Source organism: Eupeodes corollae, chromosome 2 (genome assembly GCF_945859685.1).
Source record: "Eupeodes corollae chromosome 2, idEupCoro1.1, whole genome shotgun sequence".
Taxonomy (NCBI): Eukaryota; Metazoa; Arthropoda; class Insecta; order Diptera; family Syrphidae; genus Eupeodes; species Eupeodes corollae.
The window spans coordinates 148,104,149-148,114,637 of record NC_079148.1 but is presented as its reverse complement, the minus strand read 5'-3'; the positions used below and the strand labels follow the sequence as shown (position 1 = coordinate 148,114,637).

Here is a 10,489-nt window from a genome sequence, read left to right as displayed (position 1 = left end):
TCAGAATGGCAGCACAAAAATGACGTTTACACTTAATTACGAAGTTAAACACGCGTTTCTCTACTCTAAAATTTTATTATTGGTATGGTTCATTATTTAAAGTCCACTTAAATATTTAAGTCGTCACTTTATTTGATTATTGGTAAGGCCCACACCAGTAAAATTAACGTGGGATGTAAATAAAAACATGAATTTGGGGTAAATGGAAACATTTATTTATAATAAACAAGACTGGTTGTATTCTATAGAAGAATCATTAATGTTAACATTTGCCCCATTCCGAAGTCTATATAAAGCAAATAGGGTAAATGGGAACGCTTCGGGAGGAATTGAAATCACCAAAGCATTGCACTAAATATTCAAAGGTAACGTGTTTTAGCTATTCGATAATTAACTCTTCTCATTATTTGATTTATACTCTTGAAGTTAAAAATTGATCGTATTATTTTTTTCTTTAAATCTGAAATTTGTGTCTCTTTGAAATTGCAAAAACTGTCTCCAACTACCTCAACTGTCCCTAGCTATTTTAGACAGTTAAAAATTAATATCTCAAAAACTGGACGTAATAGTGATTTTGTAGTAAGATTTCAATGAAGGCCTTCAAAGCTTATTTGGAAAAATTTAATTTTACTGCTAGGACTAAAACCTTGTTTCAGTGTTACTCTAAAAAGTCCAATAAATGTATTGTTCTAATGGATTATATCAGTAACTGAAGTCAACTTAAATTACAAAAATATTCGTCTTTTAAAATTAAGGGTTAGATACCCATCTGCTTCATGGAAAAAATATTTACAATCTTACTTGGAAAATTAATTGAGAAACCTCAAAGTTTTGAAGACTTTCTTAAACCAACAACATCTTAAAATTGACGATGGCGGAATTTGTGTCATTTTTGTGAAAAAAAATTATGGAGAAACGAACAAAATCAAACAAAACTTTAAGAACATTTTTTTAAATAAATTACCTATAAACCTTTATCCGCATTGAAAAAACGTTTTAGAGACAATAAAAACAATTGCTTATTCTTGTTTATATAAAATTACATTTTTTTTAACTTTCCATAGGAAGTTATTGTAATGGGTCCGATTTGTCAAATTGAAAATTTTGACATTTCTCGAATTTTCAAGGTCCCTAGAGTCGAAATAATATATTTTTTTTCGCGACGTTTTTTTCGTCGTCCATAGCTCAAAAACCAGTAGGATATCGACATCAAATAAATTTTGTTATACAGATAATAAGGCAGAAAGATGCAGAAAGGGCTCTCAAGAAAATTGAGAGGGTGGTTTTTTTACCATAGCAGTTTGCAATAAAGGTGAACATAAATATCTTACGAACCAAAAACGCTAGAGAGTTGAATTAAATTTTATATAATATATTGTAACGTGATATAAAAGAAGTTTATTTTTTGAAAAAAAAATCCATTTAACGGTTTTTTTATAAATCAAAAAAACTGAAAAAAAATTTGTCACCTCCAAAATTTTACGACTAAAATATGATTTCATCTCCAAAACAATTCTGTGCAACCAAGAATAATGTTTTTGACATCTGATAAAATTTTGAGAAAAATCGAATTGACAGTTTTTTTTAATAAAAAATAAAAACATTACTCAAAGTTGGTAAAAATTGAATATCGATTCAAATATCTTTTTAAAACTTTGAGATATCGGCTTTAATTTATTTAATTTACTTTTATCTTTCAAACAATATTGCTGTCAACATTCAGTAAAAATTTTGAAAAAAAAAACGAATTAACAGTTTCTGTATAAAAAATTAAAAACCGAAAAAAAAAATTAACAAAAGTGGGTAAGAAATGATTTTCGACTTAAATATCTTTTCAAAAATTTGAGATAATAGCTTCTTACTAATTTTTTCTTATAAGAAATATTCTTTTCAACATAAGAACAAATTTTGAGAAAAATCGAATTGACAGTTTTTTTTACAAAAAATAAAAACCAACAAAAAAAATATATAAAAGTTAGTAAAAATTGATTTTCGACTCAAACATCTTTTCAAAAATTTTAGATATAGGCTTTAAACTACATTTATCTTTCAAAAAATATTGTTTTTAACATTCAGTAAAGTTTTGAAAAAAATCGAATTGACATTTTTTGTACAAAAAATTAAAAACCTAAAAAAAAAATTTAACAAAAGTTGGTAAAAATTGATTTCGGCTCAAATATCTTTTCAAAACTTTGAAATATTGGCTATAAACTAATTTTATCTTATAAGAAATATTGTTTTCAACATTCGATAAAATTTTGAAAAAAATCGAATTGACATTTTCTTTACAAAAAATAAAACTCTAAAAAAAAACAATACCAAAACTTGGTAAAAATTTACTTTCGGCTCAAATAGTTTTTCAAAAATCAAAAATATTGGCTTCGAACTTATTTTATTTCACAGAAAATATTGTTTTCGATATTTAGTAATTTTTATATAAAAATCAGACAAATCGACAGAAGGGATGGGAAGTTATCAGTGTGGGTCGCATCCCATCCTCTTTTTTAAATTTAGAACCAATTTAAGAAATGATTCAAAAAATTATGAAACCCGTTGATAAGTAAAGGGAAATGAGTTACATTTTAAAATAAACTCACCTGTAACAATAATTGTGGGACACCCTGTATAAATACTTTTGAGTCGTATTTCTTAAGGGGTGAATTGTTACACAGCGTATTTTTTTTTTAAGGCTAGGATTACAAAAAATTATGGAATGTCTAAGCTCGATAAAACGATATATATTACTCTTAAAAACAACTTCTTCAAGTATTGATTAAATTGAAACGGGATTGGGCTCAAATGAAAAGTTACATTGACAACGTAGAATATTATTTCAATGGTGAGGAAATTAGGTTTACATTTGTTTATTTTTGACATGTTGCATTAATGTCGAGTCGGAACACTTAATTTATTTCGAAAACGACAGCAAAATATACGACACGACACAATCTGCTTTCCATAAGGCGTTTTCAACTTTTTTCACTCGTTTTGTTGTCGTGTGTAAACGTCAAGTATGTTGAGAGCTTTCATTCAGCATTCTCTATCTCTAAGGAAAGGAAACGACGACAGTGAAAAAACGACGGTATCTCTCGTTTGAAAATTTGCTCACGACTAAGAAATGGAAGTTCGCAAAACTGTAAGTTTTCTTGTTGAATTATTGTATGGTATTTATTAGTACCTTATTTGCGATAAATAAAAAACAAAATATTTGTTAACATTTGCAGTCGAAACTAACAAATCAGAATCAGTTCCAGGCCATAGTCGAGCTGATGGAATAGCAACGAGCAGTTGGTAAGGGGATGTTTTAAGGAAATCAACAAAACTGGCATAAAAAGGGAATGGAATTCCATAGCTGAGCAGCTGAACAGCAAGGGTCCTCCAGTAAGAGATGGAGATGGTAGGCAAAAGGTTTGAATCGTTTATTTCATTAATGTACAAAATATTTTAATGTTTGCTTTAATCATGTTTGGGTCGACTTTAAGTTCAAAATTCAAAAGAAATAAAAGCAACTGGAATAGGTCCAACCCATTTGCAAATATTATCTTTTGAGATGCTAGAACGGAAATCCAATTGGTGTTTCCCAGCCCAATTTACTTCCAAATACTTTGACGACTGCATCCAGACATACATCAACACGAACTCAGGCTACAGATGCAGATGCAGACGCAAAACTTCGTACTTCACCTTCTTCATCATCAGCATGAAAAATGTTAGTTAATTTCGAACATAATTGTTTTAAAACAAATTTGTCTTCAGCTGAAAGACGTCTCGTCCTTGCCTCCTAGAGACATTATGAGATTTTTCCAGAAATCAGGATGGTTCAGGATGGCATCCTCAACCTAAATCCTCACAAACCGTCATGTTCCAATTGATCCAAAGAGTTCCAAGTGAGACATTTTCGGCCTCTACTGATGCATCACTCCGTGAAACCTAACTTAGGGTAAAGGACTAATTGAAGAAACGTGATATTTTCTTATTTTTCCAGAATTTTGATAATGTTGAGCTCCGCGCTCGAGGTCAGAAACCTGGCTAAATTTACTCGAAGATCAATATAAAATAAAAATGCAAATTTTTAAAATATTTTAAAATGTCAATTTAAATGGGCCAAGACGTCTTTTAAATCAAGAATGTTAAGCATGGTTGTTCTAAAATCACATATGTAGTTACAGGAAACTCTTCGACCCACATAGAAGTGTATAGATGTTACGCTTGTTTGCAGCTCACAATATTTATTCTAATTGGAGTATGTTGCACGCATCATTTACATCAAGCCAAGTTTAAACCGCCACCGACTGGGAATCCATAAACATTTAAGGAATAAGATTAATAAATAAACGAAGAGATCTTCCTTCTTACTGGATTTTCACTGTAAGTACCTACAACCGGAATGTCGAATGAAATTATCCACGTCTCGTACAAATGTACCTTTGGATTTCTCGATCTCAGAGTTTATCAACAAACAAAAGAGAGACAAATTATAATTCATTAAACTTTAATTCTATTGTATACAAAAATATGCACCTACGTAAAATAAGTGATTTAAGTATCTAACAAATATAATAATTTAAAAATACTTATGTAAATATTTACAGTAAACAAAAATTGCGGAGCACCTACACCCGTTTTTTCAAGACATGATTTAGCCGCTCAATTAAGTCCAAAGCACTCTTATTTTGTGTTCTCTTACAATAACTATACAAAATCTTAACTCTGCTCAGTGCTTCATCATAGGTTCTGATTGATTCTCCAACAGGTACAGGTTCACCATCATCTATCATCGAAGACTCTTCATACTCACTGTTGTTGTCCATCATGTGGTATGCCTTCGATTTAGGATTCCACATTTCGATTTCCCTTGACTGAAGATAATTTGCAAAGATTTTAATCCAACCAAAATCATCGTGAAATTCAAAATATGGCAGTTGATAGACCCTCCCGATTTCCTTAGCCTTTTTCAACACATCATCGTCGCTAATCGTTATGTCCGGGACATTTCTCCTCGCCAAAAGTAACCACTCAGTAACACAATGATTGACACGATCCACATCGTCATTGAACATTGCTAAATCTTTTGCCGTTACATATCTGATTGGCATTTTGTCCATGCTCCTAAAGTGGAGCACACAGATCATTGGATTCTGTTTGAAGATTATATTGGCTTCCGACTCTTTGCATGCCCTTAACCAACATGAATACTCTTCTGTGTGTTTTGGTGGGAAACAGACCAAAGAATCTGTGATTGCTGGACAACCTGAGATACAGCACTTTGTCATTGGAAGCTTTGTAAATCGAAGCTGGATGGGGAAGAAAAAGTTTTGTATTATTGTCTTTGATTTTTTAAACTAAAATAATTTAGAAAGTTAAATAAGATATTTCACCTTTTTCTGTTTATGGAACGAATGTGTGGATTTAATGTTGTTGTTCTCCATAACGCAAGAGATCTTGAATCTCATTTAGTATAATATGCTTCTCGTCGTCGTCGGGGACTCACCTCTCACTGACTCAGTCTTCTCATTGAGAATGTGTGATATTGGGATTGGGTTGGGAGATCTTTTATTTTTTAGTACGAGTGGCAGTGAGACCTGCTCTTTGGTTTATACTTTAAACTGTTTAAAAAACTTGTTTTCTCTTTAGCTGAGAGTTGTTGTTTGTTTTTTGTACGGTATGTTACTTTTTGAGAGACATTGACTTACATACATATATATTTAAGCAGGAATTTGTATGAATAATTATATATAAAAGGTACGTTACGTAAGTTTTTACATATTAATTTGAGTAAACAATCTACGAGCTTGAAGCTTAAACAATAACTTTTAAAGAGTTGCGAATTGAGTGTTAATTGCGAACTTGATAATAAAGAGAAGTGTGCCGGACAACACTTAAATTCCGAGTCTAGTATAATTCGAAATAAATATTTTGTTTACTTTTGTGTTATTTATTTATGAATGGGATGTTAAAAGTTTGAAAAAAGTAAAATATTGGTTAATTGAATTTTTGAACTTTTGTTGATCAATATTACTTTCAGCCAATTTCTTAACAAAATTCTCTAAAAGTCGGTTGATTTGGTAAATTTGAACTCGAACTCAAGCTTAAAAACTCCGATTTAAATCTCAGTCTGAGATAGAACTTCGATTTAATAGGCCCCAAAATTTGGAAGTCTAAGATTAGGAATTAGGCTCATCAATGTTTTACTCCAAGGAGAATTTTTAAATTCATTCCGGTTTTAGATTAAATGTTAGTAAATATGATTTAAAATCATGAAAATAATATTTTTATTTTTAAAATCATTAAATGAAAATAAAAATGAACCAGCATAGTGTTCAAATATGCGTTTCGCCCGGTGCAATGGTTGGGCTCATCAGAAGATGACCATTGCACTTTGTCTTGACGCACATTTTCTCGAATAAATCGAGATTGCATATAATATGAGCTACATAGAGCTACTGCGAATTATATGGTTGCTACAAGTCTTCATAGAAGATAAATTGTAGCTGTTTTTATTTCCTTGCTAAATGTTAGACCGGCTCTGATATCCAACAGTAAAATCTTTTTATAAAATATAGGCATATCCACAGAATCTTTCATTTTCAACTATTGAAATTTTCAACTTTCCATAGGAAGTTATTGTAATGGGTCCGATTTGTCAAATTGACATTTCTCGACGTTTCAAGGTCCCTAGAGTTGAAATAAAATATTTTTAGGAAGATGTCTGTGCGTAAATGTGTACGTACGTTCATAAGTCTGTACGTTCGCGACGTTTTTTTCGTCGTCCATACCTCAAGAACCAGAAGAGATATCGATTTCAAATAAATTTTGTTATACAGATAATAAGGCAGAGGAAGCAGAAGGGGCTCTCAAGAAAATTGCGTGGGTGGTTTTTTACCATAGCAGCTTGAAAAAAAGGTGAACATTTTGGTTGACCCTAAATATCTTATGAACCAAAAACGCTAGAGACTTGAATTAAATTGTATATAATATATTTTAAGGTGATATCAAAGAAGTATTCTTTTTTGAAAAAAAATCCGTTTTTTTTTTATAAATCAAAAAAACCGAAAAAAAATTTGTCACCTCGAAAATTTTGCGACTAAAATATGATTTCATCTCCAAAACAATTTTGTGCAACGAAGAATAATGTTTTTGACATCTGATAAAATGTTGAGAAAAATCGAATTGACAGTTTTTTTTTCATAAAAAATAAAAATCTAAAAAAAACATTACTCAAAGTTGGTAAAAATTGAATATCGATTCAAAAACTTGAAATTTAGTCTTCAAACTTATTTTTTCTTGTAAGAAATATTGTTTTAACATTCTGGAAAATGTTGAGAAAAATCGACAATTTTTTACAAAAAATAAAAACCTAACAAAAAAAATAATAAAAGTTGGTAAACATTGATTTTCGACTCAAATATCTTTTCAAACATTTGAGGTAATAGCTTCTAACTAATTTTTGTTTGGAAGCAAGAAACGAGGAGACGAAGAGACACAACGTTGAAATGGAAAAATTTAGACTGGAGGAAATTCTTTTAAAAAAGAAGGAAATAGAGCTTAAAGAAATGAAGCTCGATATCTACAAGGGAAGTGGACCACAAGACTGACTATCAAGGGCTTTAAATGTATTTTTGTATCTTTAAGAACTCATTTGTTTCGCTTTCTAGCGCAATGTTTTCATCATCTTCGTTTTGTGTCTTGTAATGTCTACAGATGTTGTGTAATGCACAACAAACATTTATTATTTGCACCACTTTATTTGGCTGGTATTTAAGAGACCGAGCTAAACACCTGAAACGATTTTTCAAAACGCCGATTGTCCTCTCTACTACGTTTTGAGCCGAGGAATGTTTTAGGTTCAATGAGTGCTCTAAGGTTCCTGCTTGAGAATCTCTATAGGGCGTCAGAAGAAAAGGCTCTTATCCATAACCAGCATCTCCTAAAAGCCATGAAGAACGCTCCCCTCCGTCATATATTCTTTGGAAATAGTTCCAAGCTTTGCTCATGCTCCAGATCAGAGCATCATGACTTGATCCTGGACGACGGGCGTCGACAGCTTTTATTACTAAGTTGTAATCGCATATCTGTTGAAAAGAAACGTATATAATGTACTATCTTTAAAAAATAAAACAACTTACAATCATTGCATTCATTGAAAAGTGACCCTTTCTATTTCTCGACAAGAAAACGCAAAACTGCGGCTAGCTGCAACGTCGCAGGAATTGAAGATTGTTTAAGATGTGGCTCAACAATTTCCAGCACCATAAAGAAAGCACTTTTATTAAGTCGGTAGTATGAAATGAACCTACATGTACAAAAAAACTAGTAATTGACAGGCTTTAACGTCTAACAACATACGCGGCATCTGCAATTTCCAAGGGATTAGATACATCTCGCAGCCTTCGTCTTTTTATTTTTTCCAGTGCATATTTATTCCTTTCAGTCTGCAAGACCAAAACGATTAACGCAGCACTCATTATACGATCCGTTATATAATCTGTAGTGGCTAGTTAGTACTTTTATATTTTTAAACGCGTGAAAAATAAAAATTATTTACAGGAAAACAATTTGCAAAAATAAAAATGACAGATATCAGCTGATTTCAATTTCACGAAAAGTGATTTCGAAAAAAACTCGAAGGTACCAAATCGTTCGAAATGTAGAACACTGAAAATTAATTCACTCGATTTGCAATTTCGATTTCACTTTCATTTCACTCGAATTCTGGAACCTAGTTTTAATATCAGCTTCAGTAACATGAACAATTTTGATTTTCGATTTACTGACAACACCAATTACAGCTTTAACGGAAGTAACTTTTGTTCCATTGACTACAGCTCGGTCACACAATGCTTTAGCAGTTCCACCAGAACCGTCAGCAAGACTTTTTCCGTGTCCTGGCGTGCTTAAGTTCCAAGTAGCATTATTTAGCTGAAACTTACGACAGTGATATTCAAATAGATCGAAATTTGTTTTATTTTTGTACTGATTAGATGGCCTATCACTTTGAAAATAAATAGCTTTCAGATCTGGTAGGAAAAGTTAACTGAGCCTTGGATGCTCCGAAATGAACACTTTGTACTTCACTTGAATATTTACAAACGAATTTTTCCGAAAAATCGATTATTAGTTTCACTTCGTGGAATTGCAAGTTTGGTTGTAACTTTGTAAATGCCGAATATTGATGTGGAGTGCCATAAAAATGTTTTAAAAAATAGGCGTTGATAAAATAAATTTGTCAATTGAATCTTTTATACTACAGTCAATAACTTCTTTTTACTCTTTATTGTTACACTGTATATTTTTTCCTATTTCCGAATTCTATTGTCTTTACTTTTTTAATGGTTTTATTTTTTGATAATAATCTATAATATTTTGCTTTCCAAAATAGAATTTTTTTATTTTTTTCTTTAATTACTGATTTTCGTTGAGAAATTTGTCTCCTTGAACGTTGTTCTCTGCTTTTTGCAAATTTCAAACTTATTTCTAAATTTTTAAGTTTTTTACTTAAACAGTCACACACAGTTTGATCGTAATTTGACACATTTCTACCATCAAATGCTGATTTACACGTTGTACTTACAAGATCCTCCTGGTTCACAAATTCACAGGAACTTCCTACATCATATTCACCCTTTTCGTTTGAGAAATCACACCTTTTTCGTTTGAGAAATCACAGTTTGTATCAACGCAATTTTTCCCACTTTTCTTACTTATTCTAGCACTCATATTATTATTTTCTGGCTTTTAATATAAAATTAGTTTATTCGCAGTGTTTACACGTCGCTTTCTCAAGCTGTAATTTTGACTGTTAATTGCAATATCAGAATCATTAGCTTTCTGCAAATTATCTTTCAATTTAAGTTTATTACGTAGATTTTATGTTGTCACTTTTGTGCCACCTTCAGTAAGTAAGTCAAACTTAATCATTTATAAATCTTCTTGTGCAGTGGAAACACCAAAAAGATTTATTTAATCTAAACTGAGATAGGCCTTTGGTTTAAACATGGTAAAACTTAATTGTCTTTTCCATTGTTTTCTTTTCAAAATAAGCCCAGTTAATCCATTTTCATTAACAAAACTAAATAATATAAACAGTAACAGATTTATTTTTCCCCAATGGAAAACACATGATCCCAAATGCACAACTACTCAACGAACACAGCCATCGAGATACAAACGCAATATCAATCGTACCAACATTTTAGAATAAAAATCACACAATATCCATTAGAGACTCGCATAAATGTCAAAAACCCATCCGTAGTAAGGTGCTACTTTAACTTTTATCAGTAGTAGTTTGTGTTATTCGTGTAAAATTCTTTTATACTATTGATAGATTTTCCAACAAAACACGGATATCGTTTCCGATTAAAGTTTTGTGAATTCTCCTCCAAGCTCGCGAAGATCTACTATTTTGAGGAAAACTTTCGCCGTGATACGGCCACAAATGTTGGACAAAATGTTAGAACCTTTCCTAATTTTCTACGATCCGCCTTAC

The 10,489-nt window shown here is 31.3% G+C and overlaps 1 protein-coding gene and 1 long non-coding RNA gene across 2 annotated transcripts; both read right to left on the bottom strand.

Moving 5' to 3' along the window:
* Positions 1 to 4,475: 4,475 nt before the first annotated feature.
* Positions 4,476 to 5,506, bottom strand: LOC129946704 (uncharacterized). Its single transcript, XM_056056987.1, has 2 exons — positions 5,379 to 5,506; positions 4,476 to 5,294 (listed from the first exon to the last, which is right to left on the bottom strand). The coding sequence occupies exons 1-2, from the start codon at positions 5,451 to 5,453 to the stop codon at positions 4,614 to 4,616; spliced, it is 756 nt and encodes a 251-aa protein (XP_055912962.1). The 5' UTR covers positions 5,454 to 5,506; the 3' UTR covers positions 4,476 to 4,613.
* Positions 5,507 to 7,702: 2,196 nt separating this feature from the next.
* Positions 7,703 to 8,566, bottom strand: LOC129948308 (uncharacterized). The gene is made up of 3 exons (XR_008781855.1): positions 8,347 to 8,566; positions 8,127 to 8,293; positions 7,703 to 8,072 (listed from the first exon to the last, which is right to left on the bottom strand). It is a non-coding gene; the product is annotated as an uncharacterized LOC129948308 (long non-coding RNA).
* Positions 8,567 to 10,489: the final 1,923 nt, after the last annotated feature.